Source organism: Sceloporus occidentalis, unplaced genomic scaffold (genome assembly GCF_023333645.1).
Source record: "Sceloporus occidentalis isolate IW3139 unplaced genomic scaffold, rSceOcc1.0.p SCAF_3, whole genome shotgun sequence".
NCBI classification, from domain to species: domain Eukaryota; kingdom Metazoa; phylum Chordata; class Lepidosauria; order Squamata; family Phrynosomatidae; genus Sceloporus; species Sceloporus occidentalis.
The window spans coordinates 54650590-54673141 of NW_028316983.1; the positions used below are offsets into that span (position 1 = coordinate 54650590).

The 22552-nt window shown below is 40.5% G+C and overlaps 1 protein-coding gene across 3 annotated transcripts in view; it reads right to left on the minus strand.

Moving 5' to 3' along the window:
- LOC149315937 (complement component receptor 1-like protein) overlaps nucleotides 1–22552 on the minus strand; it is a 44411-nt gene that overhangs the window by 3713 nt on the left and 18146 nt on the right. The window contains exons 3-8 of one of the 3 annotated variants that reach the window (XM_089514456.1): nucleotides 22220–22399; nucleotides 13700–13891; nucleotides 12525–12716; nucleotides 6939–6965; nucleotides 5030–5096; nucleotides 780–873 (exon numbers count right to left, since the gene is read on the minus strand). In XM_089514456.1, the coding sequence (XP_089370582.1) occupies nucleotides 5032–5096; nucleotides 6939–6965; nucleotides 12525–12716; nucleotides 13700–13891; nucleotides 22220–22399 (656 nt within the window). In that variant the 3' untranslated portion in view covers nucleotides 780–873; nucleotides 5030–5031. Of the gene's footprint in view, nucleotides 1–779; nucleotides 874–5029; nucleotides 5097–6938; nucleotides 6966–8527; nucleotides 8754–12524; nucleotides 12717–13699; nucleotides 13892–22219; nucleotides 22400–22552 lie in introns of those variants that run through there. The other 2 variants (XM_089514459.1, XM_089514458.1) reach the window with 2 other exon arrangements.

A 22552-nucleotide genomic window follows, 5' to 3' on the forward strand; every position in this document is an offset into this window, starting at 1 on the left:
GTCTTTTGGTAATTGGAAGTGGGATATAATTTATTTAATTTATTTAGTTAATTTCTATACATGTAGATTTTCTTTGGCAGAACCCTTTAGTTTTGTTTTTTGTCCCTTCACCAACCTCCCATCCTCAAGTTGTCTACAGCTGGTGTTCTTGTCTCCTCATGGAGGGTGGAGAGGAGGAGGAGGCAAGTGGGCCAGCTGTAGACAATCAAGGGTGAGTGTGCAGGCAGTAGGTGAAGAGTCCATCCAGGGAAAGCCCACTGTAAGAGAAGTAACAACCACCTCCTCTCTCTGCAGCAGATCTTTCAAAGTTCACTGCTGTGGCAGGGAATGTGTGTGTGAGCAATCACACACACACACACACACACACCCTTCCTCCCTCAGCAGCATCCCTTTTGGAGTAAACTGCTGAGGCTGGACGTGTGTGTGTGTTTCTTTTAGTACACCTTCTGCACTTCCCACTGTTGCAGAGTGTGTTGCCAGATTCAGGGCGGCTTTAGAGTGGAGATCACTGAACAGAAAAGATTAGAAACCCATTACTATTTTCATTCTACATTCATCTCCTCTGTAGCTATCTTTTTAAAAGAGAATATCAATATTTAGTTACATGCATCATCAGATCATACATCATCAGATCATGTAACACTTAGTAACAGCCATTGTTTTACACTCTAGTTGCTGTCCAGTGTGTCATTTACATTATCACATATGTACACTTTTAATTTATCTATAGCCATATGACATCTGTGAAAGGTAAACAATTTTGTTAAACAACCACTTACCTACATGACAGAGGTGTAGTTTAAAGACCACTGTATTGTATGAACATCATGATACTACTAATCTGATGACTTGCTGAATGTAGGGTAGGGAGCACTGGCAAAAGACAAACAAGAAATATTTAGGTTTTAAAGATTAAATGAACAGAACAAATTATTTCCATACAGAACTTAGTTTCTAATATTTAACATTATTATTTGTTGTTGTTAACTGCCCTTGAGTCGGCCCCCAACCCTGGTGAATCAGACATCTCCATTCCTCCCTATCCTCAACTGCTTTGCTTGGGTCCTGCAGGCTCAGTCCTGTGGCCTCCCTGATTGAGTCTACCCATCTGGCTTGTGGTCTTTCCCTCTTTCTGCGTTCCTCTACCTTGTCTAGCATTATTGACTTTTCTAATGAGTCATGTCTTCTCATGATGTGGCCAAAGCACGACATCCTTAATTTTGTCATCCTTGCTTCCAGGGCAAGTTCAGGTTTGATCTCTTCTAGGATCCATAGAATCATAGAGTTGGAAAAGACTGCAAGGGCCCTCCAGTCCAACCCCTGCCATGCAGGAACTCTTGATCAAAGCATCCCCGACAGATGGCCATCCAGCCTCTGTTTAAAGACCTCTAAGGAAGGAGAATCCACTACACTCTGAGGGAGTTTGTTCCACTGTCAAACAGCCCTTACTGTCAGGAAGTTCCTCCTAATGTTGAGCTGGTATCTCTTTTCATGGAGCTTGCATCCATTGCTCTGGGTTCTAGTCTCTGGAGCAGCAAAAAACAAGCTTGCTCCCTCCTCAATGTGACATTCCTTCAAGTATTTAAACAGGGCTATCATATCACCTCTTAACCTTCTCCAGGCTAAACATCCCCAGCTCCCTAAGTCATTCCTCATAGGGCATGTTTTCCAGACTCTTCACGATTTCGGTCGTCCTTATTTGGACATGCTCCAGTTTCTACAGATCCTTTTAAAATTGTGGTGCCCAGAACTGGACACAATATTCCAGGCGAGGCCTGACCAGAGCAGAATAGAGTGGCACTATTACTCTAGACACTATACTTCTACTGATGCAGCCTAAAATTGCATTGGCCCTTTTAGCTGCCGCATCGCACTGTTGACTCATGTTCACTTTGTGGTCTACTTGGACTCCTAGATCCCTTTCATACATATAAGTCTCGTTCAGCCAAGTGTCCCCCATCCTATATCTGTGCATTTCATTTTTCCGCCGTAAGTGCAGTACCTTGCATTTCTCCGTGTTGAAATTCATTTATTAGCTTTGGCTCAGCTTTCCAGTCTGTTCAAGTCATTTTGAATTTTGATCCTGTCCTCTGGGGTATTAGCTACTCCTCCTAATTTGGTGTCATCTGCAAATTTGATAAGTATGCCCCCAATTCTGTCATCCAAGTCATTGATAAAGATGTTGAATAGCACTGGGCCCAGGACAGAGCCCTGTGGGACCCCACTGGTCACTTCTCTCCAGGATGAAAAGGTGCCATTGTTGAGCACCCTTTGGGTTCGGCCAGTCAACCAATTACAAATCCATGTAACAATTACCTTGTCTAGCCCACATTTCACTAGCTTATTTGCAAGAATGTCATGGGGAACCCTTTCAAAACCTTACTGAAATCAAGATATACTATATCCACAGCATTTCCTTCATCTACCAAGCTGGTAATTTTATCAAAAAAAAAAAAAAAAGATTAGATGTTTACAGACTCTCTGTTTAATGATCTGCTCTAGAATCTTTCCTGGTATAGATGTCAGACTAACTGGACAATAATTGTTGGGATCGTCTTTTTTCCCCTTTTTGTAGATTGGGACGTTTGCCCTCCTCTAGTCTGCTGGGATTTCTCCTGTTCTCCAGGATTCATTTGTTTGTCTTTTGGGCTGTCCATGGTATTCTAAGCACTCTTTCCAGAAGCACATCTCAATACGTTGGTTTTCTTTCTGTCAGCTTTCTCCACTGTCCAGGTCTCACATCTGTACATGGTGATGAGAAATACAATGTATAGAGTTTCTCCCATGGAGCTGTTGGGACTACCTGACCCAAAGCAGAAGGGGCAAACATGCAACACTTTTATTCCTATTTATTTGTTTTCTTTATCTCTATTTAGCGCTTCCCGGCAATATAAGTTTTTTTAAAAAATATAATAATCAAAAAACTGTATCCTATGAAGGCATGAATGATCTTTTTGCAGCATCTTACTGACTGAGAAGACATAGTCCATCTCATTTATCCCATCAAGACTCAAGAATACATTTTTTGAGTGTTGGATGATTCTAAATTTAATGCTCAGTTTTATATCTTTATACTTTAGAATCTTGTCTAGCTCCTTCATGGCTGCCCTTCCCATTCCTAGTTGTCTTCTTATTTCTTGTCTCTCTGTTCTGATCAATGTAGTCTCCATTCCAATCAATGTTTGATCCCAGGTACAGAAAGTCTTTAATTATTTCAATTTCCTCATTACCTCAGTTAAACTTGTGTAGATCATCTGTGTGTATTATTTTTGTTTTCTTTATGTTTGATAGTAATCCTACTTTTGCACTTTCTTCCTTCACCTTCCTTAGTAATTGTTCCAAGTCTATGATGTTTTCCACTAGTAGTAAGGTGTCATCCACATATCTTAGATTGTTGATGGTCCTTCCTCCTATTTTTACTCCAGCTCCATCTAAGTCTAAGCCTACTCTTCAAATTATTATGCCTGAGTAAAAATATTTCTCATACAGAAGAAGGTATTGTGCAGCATGTAAACCTAGTTGCTTTTTTCCATAATGAAAATTATGAACTGTGTGCATAAAAGGAAAATATTTCACATTTTTTGTTGCATGATGATCTCTATATGGGAAAAAAAATATGTACACTGCATTGTCATACGTTAAGTCTGATTAGAGCACCTAAGTAGCGAGATGTTGTAACTTTCCAACAAGCACTCTTCTTTTTCCTATATGCCTTTAAGTCATTTCTGACTTATGGGAACCCTAAGACAAACCCCAAGACCCTATCTCAGGGTCTTCTTGGCAAGATTTGTTCAGAAGGGGGTTTCCTTTGCCTTCCTTGGAGGCTGAGACAATGTGACTTGTTCAAGGTCATATGGGGTTTCCATGGAAAAGTGTGGATTTGAACTCTGGTCTCCAGAGTTGTAGCCCAACGCTCTGACCACTATACCACACTGGCAGGGAAGATGGAAAATTAACTCCTTTTACATTTTCCATACAGGAGTACATTCTGAGGCTATCAATTCATTAAATACCTTGTAATTTATTATCATTATTATTATTATTATTAAGCTTTATTTATAAAGCGCTGTAAATTTACACAGCGCTGTACATACAATCTTTTTAATTGGACGGTTCCCTGCCCTCGGGCTTACAATCTAAAAGACACGACACAGAAGGAGAAGGGAAAGATGGAGGGGGCCTCTCTAGTAGGATAATACATATAAAATACATAGCAATACAGGAAGTGATTCAATAAAACAGACAACAAAAGAACATCAAATAGCCAGTGACAATTATGCAATGCCTGGGAACGCTTCTCTGAACAGGATGGTCTTCAGCTCCGTTTTGAAGCTGGTTAAAGAAGAGATGGCTCTTGTTTGCGGGGGAAGAAGGTTCCAGGAGTGAGGGGCAGCGAGTGAAAAGGGGCGAATCCAAGATGGGGCAGAGAAAATCCTGGGCTGGGACAGCAGACCTTGACTACCAGAACGGAGGTAGTTAAAATAATTATATATTTTACCAGAAGTTCAGAACAAAAGCTTTTTGATTATATGCTTTTTCTTTCTACAAGCATATGATGACTATAAACTATTGCTACCATATGTTAAGAAAAACCATTTTGTATTCATCTAATTCTTTTTCAGAAGAAAGTATCAACACTAGAAGATCCTTAAAAAATAAAGACTCACAAATGAGTGAAAAGGACATTTTCTATTAATATTTAATGTTTAGTGACTAGAATTCTAAGCCTTAAATAGGTGGGGAACTAAATGGTTCTTGCACATGTACAAAGTGGTTCCACATAGCGCCTTTCACCAATACAAATTTCTTTTGTTTTTTAAAATCAAAAACTACATCATTAATGATCTTTTTGCAGTACCTTACTGACTGAGAAGGCATAGTCCATCTCACTTATCCCATCAACATTCAAGAATACATTTTTTAAACACAGATATAATATTGGTGGGTAAACATGTCAACTGGTAATTAGAAATGCAAAACAACAACAACAAAACAAACACAAAAATATGTTAATTAAAAAAAGCCTTACCTTTACAGGGAATTATATTTCTTGTAAATCATTTTCAATGACAGCAACAACACAATTATGAATAAGGCTTAAAGAAAAGCAAACATAAAACAGTATATTAGTCAGAAAGATTAATGAGGCTAAGAAAAGTCAAAGTCAAGGTTAATGGGAACAGGTTTTAGAAATACTATTCATATTATTGTTAAAAGGATATAAGATTATTTAATGCCTGAGTATCACGATTAAATATAATGGTCTGCTATTTTAAGCTGACAGATCATCGTATTAACTAATCTATGGCGGTTTACAGACCACCCTTTTGGGGTGGCCTGTTCCCGCCCCTTTCCCTGCCGGATTGGGGCCTCAGCTGCCACAGCGGCAGCCTCTGAGGCCCCGATCCGCCGCTTTCCAAGCCGCGGGGAAGCAGCAAAAGGACGTTTCCCTGCGGCCTGGAAAGGGGTGTCCTTGGGGCTTCATGCCCCAAGGACACCCGACAGCGGCAGGGAAAAGAGAAAGGGGCCGCTTGGCCCCTTTCTCTTTTGTGTCACTAGCGCGGCCATGTAAAGGCTGCGCTAGCGACACAAATGAAGGAAGGAGCTCCGTTTCGGAGCTCCTTCCAGTGCTGCGGAAAGGGCACCCCAGGCACCCTCACACAGCGCCAAGATGTCACTTCCGCGCTGCTCTATTTGGAGGTACGTACTAGGGTTAGGGCGTCCAGAAAGGACGCCTTTTCCTAACCCTAGTATGTACTTTTTGCACGTCTAGAATGCGCCAATGTTTATTTTTTAGTTCCAGTTCATAAACCGAGAATTAGGAATATGCAGACCATGGACCTGCACCTAAGGTCCCTGGCACCTAAGAATCTGTGACATTGTAGAACAGCCACACCTTCCACAACAGTACAGAAAATGGTTACTTATACAGCTACCACTATATGTCAAGTTACCTGCTGTGGTTCCCCATCTCACTCTTTCATCAGCACTATTGCTAGGAAGCTTTAACACTTAACAAGATTTAACATTACAACTTAAAAACAAGCAAAAAACAACAACAAGAAGAATTACAACAACTTTCAGATGTAACAGACAAATGATGGGGAAAGTTTCAGCAACAAGTTAAAACTCTGAAGGAGAACATTGTATATAAATAGTTAGTATTTTATAAATGTTTAATATCATTTTAATTATATGTGTTTTACTATCAACAGTCTTAATTGTAATAAACTAAAAAGAACAGATAGGTCATTCTTGATCTGCTACTTGAAGCTCAAATAAACAAATGAGATAAAAGTGCACCAAGTGGCTTTTAAATATAACAAAATCTAACTTACACATTTTTTAAAAATCAAATATACACAAAGTACAACAGAAAGTACATTTTGCCTACTAAAAAGTAGGAGGAAACTCAGAGATATGATTTCTAAAAAAATAAACAGTGTTCTTTATGTAACTGTACAGTTGGCCCTTTGTATCCATGGAGTCTTTAACCACAAATTCAAGCATCCTCTGCTTGAAAATGTTGATAAATATATAAATTCCAAATAAATAAACCTCGATTTTTGTATATTGTATGTAAAGGACACCTTTTTACTATGCCATTGTATTTAATCGGACTTGAGCATCCAGAGATTTTGGTATGGGGTGTGTGTGTCCTGGAACCAAACTCCTGCAGTTACCAAGGGCACACTGTATGTTATTATTTCAACAAATATAATTTTAAAAATAAGCATTCTTACTGATCTGAATGAAGGTTTAAGAATATGCTAAAGACTTTCTGACTGAAATATGTGAAGCTTAAAAATGTTTAACTTTGGAAAATGTCCAGTCTTCTATGACCTCAGGCCCAGTATTACTACAGAAATCACAATAAACATTGAACCCATATGTGAAATTTATGATAACATCTTCATATTTCTTCTCTAAATACGTACCAGTTATTAGAAGTATAAACAAACCATCTAAAAGAGAGAAAAAGTATTCTGATAAGTGAATCCTTTATAAATCAAATGGTTAATACTAATTCATTAAAACTAGCAGTCACATCAGAAATGAACTATTCACTGACATAATGTAACTCAAGGTGGATGTTGCTGCATAGATCGTAGACAATTTATCTTAGTTCTGAGTTAGTCATATGAGAATTTATTTTATAATAGTTTCAGAAATTATCCAGGCTGAAAGTAAACCTGATGTTACCTCACTCCTCACTCCCAGGTCTTATTACTGTCTATAGTTTCTTTTTAAAAATTGAAACTGTTGCAGATTTTTAAAAAGCCAGTTTTTATGAGACATGTCTAATATACCTCATGCACCCACAAAAACCAAGTAGTCAAGTTCATTATTGTGCTCCTGACATTGCAGAAAACAGTGCAACAAATGTTATGCAGCAAAGTCTCACCCCATATGACTGATCCACTTAAATTCTACTGAAGCAAACCCTTTTATCAGAGTCCTGAGTGAGTGGTATATAACATGCCCCATTAGCCCTAATATCCAGTCTTGGTCTGGACACACACTACTTAGGCTATGGTGCTATATGTTACCGAGGAAAGAAAACAGTTAAAGATTCACTTTTTGAAGTCACCTTCCTTCACTGGCCAGAATTCTCCAGACATCAGTCTCCAGATACAAATGGCACAGGCAAGAGTTTAATTCCAGGTATTGTGAGAAACCAATTTGATGCCTCTACTCCCCACCTTCCTTGCTACTGTCAAAGGACAATACCAGTATTTATTCTTCGTTTCTTCTAAGAACCAAGAACCTCTCAACAATCACTAAGGCATGGAAGAAATTAAGGGCCTGGAGACAAAATTAGTTCAGCAATCTGCCATGATCAAATAATTCCAGTGGAGGCAGCAGCATGCCACATGCAAGTTATCAGAATTAAAACTTCACATGCACTGTGAATAAAAATCCTATAAAAAGTACGGTAACAGAGAGATAGAATAGTACTCAGGGGACTTGGTATGCAGCGAGATCTTGTAGCACCTTCGAAACTAAAGTCTACGAAAGCTCATGCTGCCAACTTCTCTCTTTCAGTTAGTCTCAAAATGCTACAAGATCTCTCTACATACTGATTCTACAGACTAACATGGCTATATCAGGAGACTTAGTTGCAGATCTCCATTCAACCACTAGGTGACTTCAGGCTGATCAATCTCTTGCTTAGCCTAAACTAGTTCACAAGGTTGTTTGGAGTGGGGGGAATGGAAGGCCCTTAGCCTTTCAAGAATGTATGGAATAAAAATATAATAAACACCACAACATTACCCACTAATATAGCTGCAGCCATTTATTTTATTTGCATTCTACCTTTCTGTCAAGGTTGGAATTCAAGGGGCTTACAACATATGAATTTGGCTAATAAAACACAGTAAATTATAAATATAGCATTATACAAACAGCACTCTTAATTGCTGATGTTGTAGTGCAAAAGACAGGGCCAAAACTAATGGAATATGGCACTTTTTTGTGATGAAGGTGTTTGTTCAATCTGTGCTTTGCTATCTATACAAGCCAGCATATGACTTTGACATTTGATCGAATGGTGGTTTACACAGAAGAACAGGTTGTTTACCTCTAACAATGGTTGTTCACAAATTATTTGTAAACTCACACACATGGGTTATTCTGTATGTCCAGTTCAGAGGTGGCTGGAAACTTCTAGAGCTTAATGTAGTGTTTTTGGTAAGAACTCCACCCTTCCAATGTGGATGTGGGGGTCTGCCAACCCTTTAGTCCCTAGTCTGAAATAGCAGAGAATCAAGAGAAGGGGGAAAATTGACAAATTGTGAGAGTTTACAGATAACCAACAGAAGAATCACAGTTAAAGGTAAAAACCTGTTCATTTCCTTAGTCTCTGTAACTCACACACTTGGAGAGATTTGTACTCACTAGAGGATGGGGAGGGTATCACTGAAGAACTCTAGCCAGTACTCCTCTCCCTAGAGTGAACCTCCTATCTACACTTCATTATACTGGATGATCAACAGACCCTCGACCACATAACACATTGAAGGATGGCCCACAGATGCTGCCGTTACCCTAATGGATTAGTTAACAAAGAGACTATGGCATTGAAATTGCTTATACCAATTCTTGCTTCGAAATGAAATGTGGGCCAAAGGAGCCTCTCACGGTCCATGTAAAATGACCATAAAGGTTTTGAGTCTCTACAAAGGCCCATGACCTATTTGTTAGAAGCATATAAACTACAAGGAGCAGCCATATCTCAATGAAACTGAAGATACAGAGGTACTTTCTGAGGTCACAGAGCTCACTAGTACCTAGCAGATCACAAAGACAGAGGGGTCACATAAGACAGAGAGCTAAAATGGCTTCAACAAAAACAAGGGTAGATCCCACTATGTACAAGGATTTCACATTCAGGAGATTGAATCAGGAGTAACCCAAAGGTAATGGAAGATACCACCTAGTAAAATATCATAGAAGCGGTGAGGAATCCAATAGGGTAACTAGAAAAAGCAGCACTTTGCAGACCCATATTCTCTAGACTAGTGGTTCTTAAACTATTTGATTTGGAAGACTGGCCATTTTCCCCCAATGTATTTGTTGTCCTTTCATACAATTGTCAATGCATGAACCACTGACAATTCCCTCTGACAGAAATGTTTGTCTCATCTTCAATCTATATGTTTTATTCTCTTCCAACATGAGATCCTTATAAACTAACCATTTGTCTTGATTCATCATATCATTCATCAAAAGTCTTTCTTTTTAATTAACAGAAAATATTTGTTAATGGTCTCCTTTCTTGCTTCTGTAGTGCTACATTTGGTGTCTGAAAGATCAATTGGGCTTTTCTGCCAATTTTGGATGGTCAGTGGGTGTGCTTTGGGTGAGAAAATGTAGTGATCCACATTTATAGATTATACATTTATACATGTGCCCCCTCCCCGCCTCCTTTTCCACTCCTGATCTGTCACTACAATGCTATACTGTAATGGCATGGTAAGGTCAAGGGATGACAGGAAGTCCCCCAGCTACATTGCTTTCAAGATGTGCTTTAGTGTTTACATGTAGAAGCATCTCTTCCTGAAGAAGAGATTCACACACACGCCTGAGGTTAAGGATGGCTCTCCATTTGCCATTCTTCTTGTGCACGAGAAGAATATGGAGCAACACCCTCTGCGCCTCCAAGATAATAATAAATAAATAAAAATTGTATTTTCCCGCCTCATCATTAAAAACAGTTTAAAAACAATACAATAATCCTAAATAGAAGAGTGAGGTGAAGTCCTTACAAGAGTTGGGTGGGTAGGCTTGCCGGAAGAGATCCGTCTTAACTGCCCACTTGAAAGCCTCCAAGGAGGTAATAAGACGGATCTCTTCCAGAAGGTTATTCCATAGTTTCTTGATTGCTCCATTCTGGAGCAGGTGGTCAATGGATTCCAGTAGGAGGTGGAGTTTCCAAGGGTTTATGGACCTAGAAGATACGAAACCCTTGTGAGATAACTCTATCTGGTGTCCATTTTCAAGTATGTCCAGCACCCACTTATCTGCGGTAGAGGTCTCCCGTACATATGCAAACTCCTGGTGTCTGTCCTTTACCGAGGGGATGGCATCAGAATTGCTGGCCTTTGCCATTGTCCCCTGCCATTGATGTTGAACTGACAATGGCCTACTGCAGCTGAAGACTGGCATTTAGGTGGAAATCTCTATTTACTCCACTGTGGTTTAAAGCCTCTTAAGTTCCTGGACTAAAATGAAGAGCTATAGAAGGGGAGTGATGTGGGACCTGGAAGCACAAAGTAGGGATGCCCTTGTCTTTTACCCTTCCTCTTCCACTCTGGAACTAATGTCTTCTTTTTGTCCTTGTTTTCCACAAGGACCAGGCCGAAGGACTTCTCAAAGTTCTGTCCCCAAGAAGGGAGTGAACACTAGATTTTGTCAGGGTATGCCAGTTTGCATACTAAGTTGTGAACTGGATGAGGGTGTAGCAGAGTGACAGGTGAAGTCCATTATGGTAAGTCTGCACTAGCAATTAGTGATGCAATCAAGCAATTGGGCCAGGTGGTTATGATAGCTACTTAGCAGAGTATGACTGCTTTAGGAATCTGCATGGTTTTTTGAGAGTGTATTGCTCTCCATGTTGATGGGAAGTATGTTTTTGACTCCTTGCTAGGGAGTTGTAGTACTGCTAGCATGCAGGAAGTTATGCTATGCTGTTTTGTTTTTGCATTGTGTATACAGTATTTTCTGGCGTATAAGGTGACTGGGCATATAAGACGACTCCTAAGTCGCATGCAGGCAGCTCCCTGGCCTACTATACGCTGAATGAAGGGGGTCTGGTGCCCACATGCGCTGGCTTGAGGGGGCCTCTATGGAGGCCTGGAAGGCAGGTGTCGCAAGTGGCAGTCCGGCCCCACCGCGGAAGCTGCTGGAGCGGAGTATCCTGGGTGGCGGTGAGGCATAAGGGGCTGGCTCTTTCCCTCGGCCCAACCATCCCTGGAGACGCTTCTCCACCACCTTTTCTGGCAAGAAACCAGCAATGGCAGTGAGAAAGAGAGTGCCCAGCCGCAGTGCCTGCTGGGATAGGAACCTGCAAGGACCCCCCTGGAGATGGAGAGGTGGCTACGCCATTCGCCTGTCTCTGTGGAGGCCGCCAAACACAACCAAAAAAGTCATCTTATATGCCGGAAAATACAGTATTTGTATTTAGCCACATTATTTTTTGCTTTGCTTATTTTGCTCTACACTCTGCTGTGTAAAGCTCTATTTTTGTCGGCATTTCTCCACAACTCTGCTGTGATCTTTTTAAACACACCCCAACATTGGTTATGGGCCCAGAGCACTACTGCTGATGCGGTGTACGTTTGGAGGACATCCGGAGTCTGAAGAATTTGCAGAGGCTGGTAAGAAGCAAAGGGGCTTGCCAAGCACTTGGTATCTGTTCAGGAAGGGTGTGGAACATTGGTAGCCATGGCTAGTGCAATGATTGGTGGTTTATCACTAGACAGACTGAATGAGCACAATTATTTGACGTAGTCAGGAAAGATGCGATGTTTTCTTGTTAAAGAAGGTTTATGAGAAGCTGTTGTAAATCCCCCAGCACAGCCTGGCAGAGGTGAGAGGATTGCAGCACAAAAGGCTCACTCCTGAATTGTTGTGGGAGTAGGGGAGCGCCAACTGATTCACATAAGAGACTTGCAATCTGAAAAAGAATGTTGGGAGGCTCTGCGTGGCATTCACATTCGCACCTCTGCTATCTCTAAGATGGCCTTGACAAGGAAGCTCTACAGAGCACGTCTGGAACCAGATGGGGATGTTTCCCAGCATTTACAGTACATGCAAAAATTAGTTCTGTCCTGGTTTATTGTTTCAATTAGATCAGGACACAGTGTTTTGAATCCTCTATCTTCTACCTTTTAAAGCCACATAAGTACAGACAGTGAAGATAAGGTCTCTTATCTTTAGGAAAAAAATAGGAGAGACAACAAAAGGCAAATTCTTTTTGCACACAAGTGTTCCTATATATTCACAGACTTTATACATACTCAGAAAACATCTTGGCTTTCGAGGCAACCACACTCCTCCCCCAACATATCGAATTTCAGATGGCCCAGTTAATGCATAGCCAGCATCACATTGAACAGTAACTTTATCTCCAGGATCATACAGTCTTTTCTTTCCACTGACTATTTTTCCATTATGAATAATAAACTTAGAAGTGTCACGTGAAGTTCTGACTGGAAAAAAAATACAAATATTAATTAATGTTATATATGAATAGCAAATGTGATTATTTTCTAAAATCATTTACACTTGAGTTTAATAAGCTCTTGTGACTAAGGCGCTTTACAGAGCGCCCAAAAACGGCGCCCTGTCGGCGCTGCTGGTTGCTGCATCCAGGAACCGCAGCAGACAAACCACGTGATTCCTGGACGCAGCAAAAAGAAACCACAAAAAGCTAGGCATCCGTGACGTCAAGATGGCAGCGCCAGTGTAGAACGGGTGCCGCCATTTTGTACGTGCCAAGCGCGTACTAGAGTTAGGGCCATCCGGAAAGGACGCCCCTTTCCAACCCTACTACACGCTTGGCGCGTACTTTTGGCCCGTGCGGAACGGGCCATAATTACCTTAAGCCAATGTTCAAAGGATTTACTACAAGAGGTATGTTCTTCACTAAAACCAATATGTTTGATCAATGAACTTGTAGAAACCACTCCTTCATTTGTTGTATTCCTCCACCCCACCCATGATTCTTGTCATTTGGAGGCCAAGAACATCAAATCCTGGGTTCTTGGTCGAAACTAGATATCATGATCTTTTTGGTTAATTTGGCCCTGTTAGAGTATATATATACAAGACAGGCAGTATGGTCTTTGCAATTCTTCTGCACCTGTCAGCAGCTTTCCTCATTACTAAGTATAAATTTCCTTCAGATTCCTTGAAAGGATGGATTTGGGACACATAATTTTGCACTTGCTTGTCTTTTAGTGTCACTACAATGCCATTCTGCAAAATCAGTGTGAAACACCAGCCATTTTAAACACCTCTAAACAGTAACCATTTTGTGATGGGGTCCATGGTACTCTCTCACTATGTCAAATGTCTCCACTGGCCCAGAAGGGTTGGAGACTGCTCATTAGACTGTAAGAAAAAAAACATTTACTTGGATATGGCTCTAGATGAAATAACAGGTGAATAGCAGATTTGAATTTATACATACTGAAACAAGGTTGTATAGAGGGCTGCCAGATATTGTAGCCAATGCATTTTGTAGACATCTCTATGGTTTCATCAACGAAAGAATAGTTTGTCTTGCAGTGTAAAGCAACGATGGATCCAATGGGATACTCAGGTTCCCATGGCTTTACTGTTCCACTGGGGATTACTGGGGTACCACATAATTCTGGAACAACTATAATGAGAATAACAGCAGCTCAAAAACTGAAAAATAAAAACAAGGTACATCACATACAAACATTATTACTATTGACTGGTTCATGGCCAAGTCAAAATAAATCCTGTTCATTTAAAACAAAAGGAGGGGGAAAAGTTCTTTTCTCTAGAAACATTTTATCACCTAATTTGTGTGATCATATATTTGAGCAGGCTTGTAAATAGGACCCTGATTGACTATTTGTCATGAGCAAGCAAACTGTCTGAGAAACTCTGACTTTTAGGGCACAAATTACCAACATAGGCATGCATGACTGGACATGCTTGTAAAAAATAATAATAAATAAGCTAGAAGTTTTTATGGACTTACTTGGAAGTTTTCATTTGTGAGCGTGCATACTCAGTGCAAGCATGTGAACAGGTTCACACTATCTGAAAGACCATAACTCCCCATATGAACCTGTCAGTGCCCTAAAATCTACAGGGAAAGACGTTCTCTCAGTCCTACCACCATCACAGGCTCGCCTGGTGGGAACATAGGAAGCCCTCTGGAACTCAATTCCATGAGGAGCTAGGCTGGTACCCCTACTGGCAGGCAAAGACTTTTCTGTTTAAGCAAGATTTTAATGAATAATTGCTCATAGGGAGGTTTCTTATAGGAGGGGAGGGTGCTTTGTTTTTTAAACTTTTGTATGCTTTATAATGATTTTATATTGTTTTTAAACATGTTATTATCTAGATCCATTTCAAACCGGCTTTAAGACAGCATACAGAATTGAGACTGCCATGGTCGCCTTAGTCGATGGTCTCCGTCTGGGCATCAACAGGGGAGATGTGATCCTGTTGGTGCTCTTGGACCTTTCAGCATTGATCATGGTATCCCTCTGGAACGCTTGGGAGAATTGGAGGCACTGAATTGCAGTAGTTCCGTTCCTATCTCTCAGGCAGATTCCAGTTGGTGATGCTGAGAGACAGTTGCTCCTCAAACAAGGAGCTAAAATCTGGCGTCCCCCAGGGCACTATTCTGTCTCCTATGCTATTTAACATTTACATGAAGCTGCTGGGGGAAATCATCTGGAGACATGGGGCAGGGTGTTATCAGTAAGCTGATGACACCCAAATATGTTTTTTCATGTTTCGGGTTGCTGCAGTGACTAAGTATGACATCTCTCCTCTGAATGACTGTCTTAGGGCAGTAATGGACTGGATGAGGAAAACAGACTCAAGTTGAATCCTGGTAAGATGGAAGTACTTGCCATAGGGAACCCTAATCCGGGTATGGAGATATGCAAACTGGTTCTGGACAGGGTCACACTTCCCCTAAAGCACTGCGTCCGCAGCTTGGGGGTGCTCCTGGACTCGTCTCTCCAGTTGTCATCACAGAAATATAAACCAGCTAGGAGTACCTCCTATAAGCTTTGGTTGATATGCCAGCTACAACCCTTCCTGGAGCAGGGGGGGCTAGAAATGGTGGCACACGTGCTGATAACCTCTTGTCTCGATTTCTGCAACACACTCTACATGGGGCTACCCTTGTGCCAAGTTCAGAAGCTACAACCCACCCTGCACACTCAGATCCCCTGGGAAGAATTTACTGCAGCCTAGGAAGACCAGGTCGTCTTCTGTTTCACAGAGGACCTTCTCATCGGCCGCTTCGAAAGTGTAGAATGACCTGCCAGACAAGATCCTTCATATTACCACCTTGGACGCCTTTAAAAGGACAGTCAAGACGGATCTCTTCCAGCAGGCCTTCCCAGACTGTTCTCCCATCAAATGACAGCCCATTTGGCCCTGGCTGTTCTACTCCATTTCCCCATTTTTAACTGTTTTATAATTATTTAATTATTTTAACTATGTAATTTGTATTTGATTGTTATTATTTTGTTACTGGTGAAGGGGTGGGGATTGTCTAATTATTTAGTCTGTTAAGTTATGTATTGATTATTATATTGTGCTATGTATTTTTATTTCTTTTAGTGTAACCCCCCTCGATCTGTAGGGAGAGACAGGCTAAAAATAACAACAACAACAACAATTGTGATAATTTTAATTGTGTTTTTAAATTGTATTGTTTTTAGCTTATTATTCTTAATATCTGTAATATGATAGCGAAGGAAATAGCTTCTGCACAATTTATAAAGTCAGTCCTATAGCAGAGAAGGACATTTTATTATTATTTTATTTGTTTATCATCTCTCAGCTCTTACTCTCAGCTGAGTACCTCTTATGAAATGCACAAAAGATAAAAACAGATGACAAGATTAGTTTTTGTGGGGTTTTTGGATTATGTGAACATGTTCTAGAAGAATTTGTTCCTGATGTTTTGCCAGCATCTGTGGCTGGCACAGGAACAAACCTTCATAACCGAAAAACCCACAAAAAACTATGGATGTCGGCCATGAAAGCCTTCACAGATGGAAAGACTGATTACTTGTTAATCGTGGTTCTTCAAGTAGTCACCTGTGAATTCAAAATTTGGACAATGCAGCTACATATTTGGAAACTTCTAGAGCTAACATGTACCTTTGAGGAAAACCTGCTCTCTTTGTATTGAACCTAATACTGGCATCTTCCTTCCAAGTTTCCTCAGTTCCATTCTGCCATGTATTCAATAGAATTCACAATAGAATACGGCAAGGAAGGATGATAAGTGGAGAGAAGGGTGGGGTAGGTGAGTTCAAAAATGACCACCCAAAGAAGTACAGTTACAGATAAGCAACCTGTCCTCCTTTCTGGTCTCTGTAATTCACACATATGGCTGACTGGCAACTTATTAACCAGGATACAGAGAAGAAGAAGCAATGGATTGGGAGAACGTCTGTTCACATCCAAAACACCTTTTGAAGAGGTCCACAGGGGCCATAAACCTGTAAACAGGTGAGCGGGAAAGGTGGATAATCCCACCAAACCACACCCAAAAACTCAATTAAAAGACCAAGTAGGAAAAAGAAAAAAGAAAAAGAAAACACCAAAAACAACCAAAAGAAAATTATCTGAAATGAACCAAGTTAAGGCTCCAAGAGGCAAATTCCCTAAAATGCTGTAAGCACATCAGACAAAAGGAAATGAGGAGATTGGGCAGGCTGATTCCAATACTGAATAAAATAGGAAGGGAGCAGGATTCCCACCAAAAGCACAAATTAGCTCTAGATGTTTCTAAACATGTAACTCTGAAGGTGCAGATTGACCCACGTTGTACGAATTACAGAGACTACAAAGGAGAAAAAACATTATTTAAAAGAAATGATAAATATTTTTAAATTACTGATAGAAACATTCGTAATTTAAACAGTCCAAAAGATAGCCCTGCTCAAGAGGCTACATCTAGTATTACCAGATCCTAGTAGCATCACCCTTTCAGGTATAGTCACCTGTGCTGTCTATACTGAAGGCTTGGTGAAACCTTCTTACCATTGACATTGCTGAAAATATATGCATCAGACTCAAATTTAGAGATGAATAGCAAGCCTGTACCTTCCATATTGAACCTAGATGACAATTGCTCACTTTGCTTGCTGATGAGATAAAACCTTTATGCGTTACAATTATTTCTCAAAAGGAATGCCTAATGTGCTACAGAGGATTGGGATTAAATCTGGTTAAAGATCATGCTGGAACCATTTGCCTTGGAATTTATTACTAGGGCAAAGTGTACTATAGTAGATTTTAAAACTAATAAGAAACATGATCCAGAAAAAAACCCCTAGAAGTTCTGCAGGCTCACACAAAATTATCAGGTGGTTGAATTAACTGTGTAAAACCCATTCTTGCAAGCAATGTTTATTCTATACATTCTCCATTCACTGGAGCATTTTCCCTCCAATCTTGTTCTAGAGCAGGTAATTTAGACATTTTGGGTCCCCTTAGTCATTTCCAGGCCTATAATAGACATTTTAAAAACCAGGAGACAAAATGAAACTCACTCCTGCTTTTGACATAGAGAAAAGAGGGCATAAACAGCCTAGGGCCAGAATGACAAATTGCCTCCCATACCTCCTTAAAAAAAAAAAAACAGAAATATTTACCACTATTCTTACTGTCAACTCTGATCTTGATCCCCTTCATTCCTTGCTGCCAGGTGGAATGGTGAAATACTCACCCTTTTGCTATGCTGTACTTGATATGCCACAGCACTCCAGAGATGCCAAGTACCTGTTTCATCCCCTTCACCCTTTCTTACAATATGACAAATCTAAGAACTCCAAATAAAGGCCTTTCACATTTAGGACAGAAGAGTTTAAAAGAACCAGCACTGTAAGCTGCACGCTTCATTCTGTCTCTGGTGCTCTTTCATCCCCAGATGGGGTCATTTGGCAACTACATAGTGACAATTTTTTTTAACACAGGGCTCAGTGCCATGCTGGTTTATCAAACATCTACGTTCTTTGGTGATGAGAAAGATCCATCTACTCAGTGGAACAGGCTAACAGAGGAAAACGCCTTTCCAGCAAACAGCTCTCTCCTTTTCTTGCCAAAGTTGGTATAAAGGACCTTCTGTCCTTTCAAAACATCTTCTCATTCCCAGAGTATATCCAGCTTTACTAGGAGGATGTCTTAATCCTGAGGCGAAGAGAACAGCCTTTTATTTATTTTATTTACAGTACTTATATTCCGCTCTTCAGCCCTAAAGGCTCTCAGAGTGGCTTACAGATAGTTAATAGTGAACCCTACAATTCTCCTCAAACCAGGTGTCATAAAAACCTTGTCATCTATTCATCACCTCAGAATATATATTTCTTTGTCCTAGCTGGGTTAAGGACTCGTATCTCTTCCCAGTCTATCCCAACCTGCAGGATGCAACAGAGGCAGCAAACAGAGTCAACTGAGTCTGCCAGCTCTGAAGTGTCTGGAACCCACCTGTACAAGTGGAGTCAGCCTTTAAAACAGCTAAGTCAACCAGCTCTTGAAAGTAGTTTGCAGCACACAAACAACCTTGGCCCCCAGAACAACCATCCACTTGCAAGATATCAACTGAGTGAGGGGGAATGACTGAGGACAGCTGAGTGAAAGGAGGCTGATCAGAGGAAAGTGTTTTTCTCAGCATGGAGTAGGTTTAAGGTGGACCGAGTCTATACAGCAGTTATTCACTTGACTTTTTTTTCTCCTTCAGGCAACAATTTACCTACCAAGAGTCTTGTGGCAATTTAAACAACTTACATTCATTTTGGCTTTAATATTAATTGAGTGGAGATCACTTTAACAGTTGACAAATCTGCATTTCTAGCAGGTGTGTGTGGGTATGGGTATGAGAAGAAAATTCTTTTCCCACTACATTTTTGTGCTATTCTTATGAGTTAGAATATTCTGATTAAAAGACTGAAAATCTCATTTAACTAGACTTTTGTAAACTGTCACTATATGGACTGTGTGGTTCTAACAATTTCCAACAAATGAAAGGGCCAACTAAGGGGTGAAACAGACTGCCCCTTCCGAAGTTGGATTGGGGCTGCAGCAACCACACACTGTGGCTCCAATCCACCTTTATGCCAGCTGAAAAAGGAGTGGCACAGAGCTGCTCCTTTTTCAGCTGGCAAAAAGCCAGCTTTTCTGTCCCACTGCATTTGGAAGCCAGCTTTAAGGTGCTCTAGCAGTATATGGTGTATAAATGCCACATCGACGAAGCACCTGGAAGCCACCCCCCATGTAAACAGCCGGGCGGCTTCCAGGTGGCTTGGGAGCATGTACCATGTAAACACCATGCTCCCAAGCTGCCCAGAAGGCAGCGCCAAAGGGCTGTCTGTTTTGGCCCTAACTATATCTATATTCTACATTCCTATTATTGAGAAGCATATAGAATCCTAGAATCATAGAGTTGGAAAAGACCGCAAAGGCCATGCAGTCCAATCCCCTGCCATGCAAGAAATCTCAATCAAAGCATCCCTGACAGATGGCCATCCAGCCTCTGTTTAAAAACCTCTAAGGAAGGAGACTCCACTACACTCTGAGGGAGTGTGTTCCACTGTCAAACAGCCCTTACTGTCAGGAAGTTCCTCCTAATGTTGAGCTGGAATCTCTTTTCATGTAGCTTGTATCCATTGCTTCAAGTCCTAGTCTCTGGAGCGCCAGAAAACAAGCTAGTTCTCTCCTCAATGTGACATCCCTTCAAGTATTTAAAGAGGGCATTCATATCACCTTTTAACCTTTTCTTCTCCAGGCTAAACAGCCCCAGCTCCCTAGGTCGTTCCTCACAGGGCATGTTTTCCAGACCCTTCACCATTTTAGTTGCCCTCCTTTGGACACGCTCGTTTCTCAACAATCTTTTTAAATCGTGGTGCCCAGAACTGGACACAATATTCCAGGTGGGGCCTGACCAGAGCAGAATAGAGTGGCACTATTACTTCCCTTGATCTAGACACGATACCTCTATTGATGCATCCTAAAATTGCATTGGCCTTTTTAGCTGCCGCATTGCACTGTTGACTCATGTTCACTTTGTGGTCTACTAGGACTCCTAGATCCCTTTCACATGTTGTCGCGTTCAGCCAGGTATCCCCCATCCTATATCTGTGCATTTCATTTTTCCGCTCTAAGTGCAGTACCTTACATTTCTCCATGTTAAAATTCATTTTGTTAGCTTTGGCCCAGCTTTCCAATCTATTAAGGTCATTTTTAATTTTGATCCTGACCTCTGGGGTTTTAGCTATTCCTATAATTTGGTTTCATCTGCAAATCTGATAAGTATTCCTCCAATTCTGTCATCCAAGTCATTGATAAAGATGTTGAATAGCACTGGACCCAAGACACAACCTTGTGGGACCCCACTGGTCACTTCTCTCCAGGATGAAAAGCAGCCATTGTTGAGCATCCTTTGGGTTCAGCCAGTCAACCAATTACAAATCCATGTAACAGTTACTTTGTCTAGCCCATATTTCACTAGCTTGTTTGCAAGAATGTCATGGGGAAGCCTTTCAAAGCTTTACTGAAATCAAGATATACTATATCCACAGCATCCCTTCATCTATCAAGCTGGTAATTTTATTAAAAAAGAGAGATTAGATTTGTCTGGCATGACTTGTTTCTCTGAAACCCATGTTGACTTTTTTGTGATTATGGAATTGCCTTCTAGATGTTCACACACACTCTGTTTAATGATCTGCTCTAGAATCTTTCCTGGTATTAATATCAGACTAACTGGACGATAATGGTTGGGATCCTCCTTTTTCCCCTTTTTGAAGATGGGAACAATGTTTGCCCTCCTCCAGTCGGCTGGGACTTCTCATGTTCTCCAGGAATTCTCAAAAATAATTGCCAATGGCTCCAATATTACATTTGCCAGTTCTTTTAATACTGTTGGATGTAGTTCATCAGGTCCTGGAGACTTATATTCATTTAGATTAACCAGGTATTCCTGTACTATCTCCTTACTTTTTCTGTGCTGAAATTCCCCTATTCTGTCCTCTGCTCCATTATCCTCAGGTTGAGCACCCTTTGCCTTTTCTGTGAAGACTGAAGCAAAGATGGTGTTGAGTAATTCTGCCTTTTCTCTGTCCCATGTTAGCATTTTGCCATCTATATCTATAATGAACAGTGATACAATGCAACACTTAGTACTGCTTGCTAAATTACCACAGTGAACATGTACAATGCTTATTCTAGAATAAACACAATAGTTAGCAAGAGCCTTTTTGACAATTTAATTTTTTATAAAGTATATTTCCTATAAATAGTATGATTTTATGTTCTAGTTCTTGCCCAGGCAAGAGGGTTATTTTGCACTTATTGCTTATTTTGGTGTTTCCCATTTAAACCGGCTGACCCTAGTTTGGCTGGTTCGTTATCTCCAGTTCTTCCTCTCTCTGCTGAATACTGTTATGTACATGAACTAATGTCTCAATGATGATCGATGACCCCAAATAAACTCTAGCTTTGAATTACTTGTTGCCTTGGTTTCCACTTGCCAAGACTTCTGCTCGAGAAGGCTGATCATACTGTTATTTCCTCTATGTCCTTCTAATGCCAATTCATAATATAAAGTATGGAGTGGAACAGATGGCATCAAGGGACGGCTTGAAGCTGCCCAGCCCAAGACGCCCTGGGGCACATGTCACGCCCCCAAGCCGCCAGGAAGCCAGCTCTTAGAGCTGGTCCATGCTGGTCCTAAGTTAAAATACCATTATAATTTGGAGCAGCCTCTCACTAATCCACTACTTTGCCACTACTCTTTATGCTATTTCAGTATAAGTTTCCAGAATATGGCCCTACATGACACCAGAAGGCAGAAAAGAAGAGGAATTAGAATACAGATTTCCAGTCTCTTTTATAATATATTGTCAAGGGCACAAGTTTCAGCAGATAACTGTTAAAGCAAGAAATATAATTGATAATCAACTGCTTTACAAAATCTTACTTTTTTTACAAAACGGTACTTCAGGGAGCCATTTATCCTCCACACACTGAATGAAGTAACTTCCAGCCATGTAATATCCAGTATTACATTCAAATGTCACATTGTCGCCACTTGTATATGATTGTTTAAATCGATTTAAATTTATTCCATTTTCAACAACGGGATCTTCACAGTTCAACCCTGAAAATTGGCATGAATATTTTTATAACCATCAGCAAATTGAAAATTGCAATTTATACTTTTTACGAAACACTATATTCTACATGAAACTTTAAAAAATAATGTACTCCTATGCAATTCAATTAGAAATCAAGTTACTAATGAAATATAATT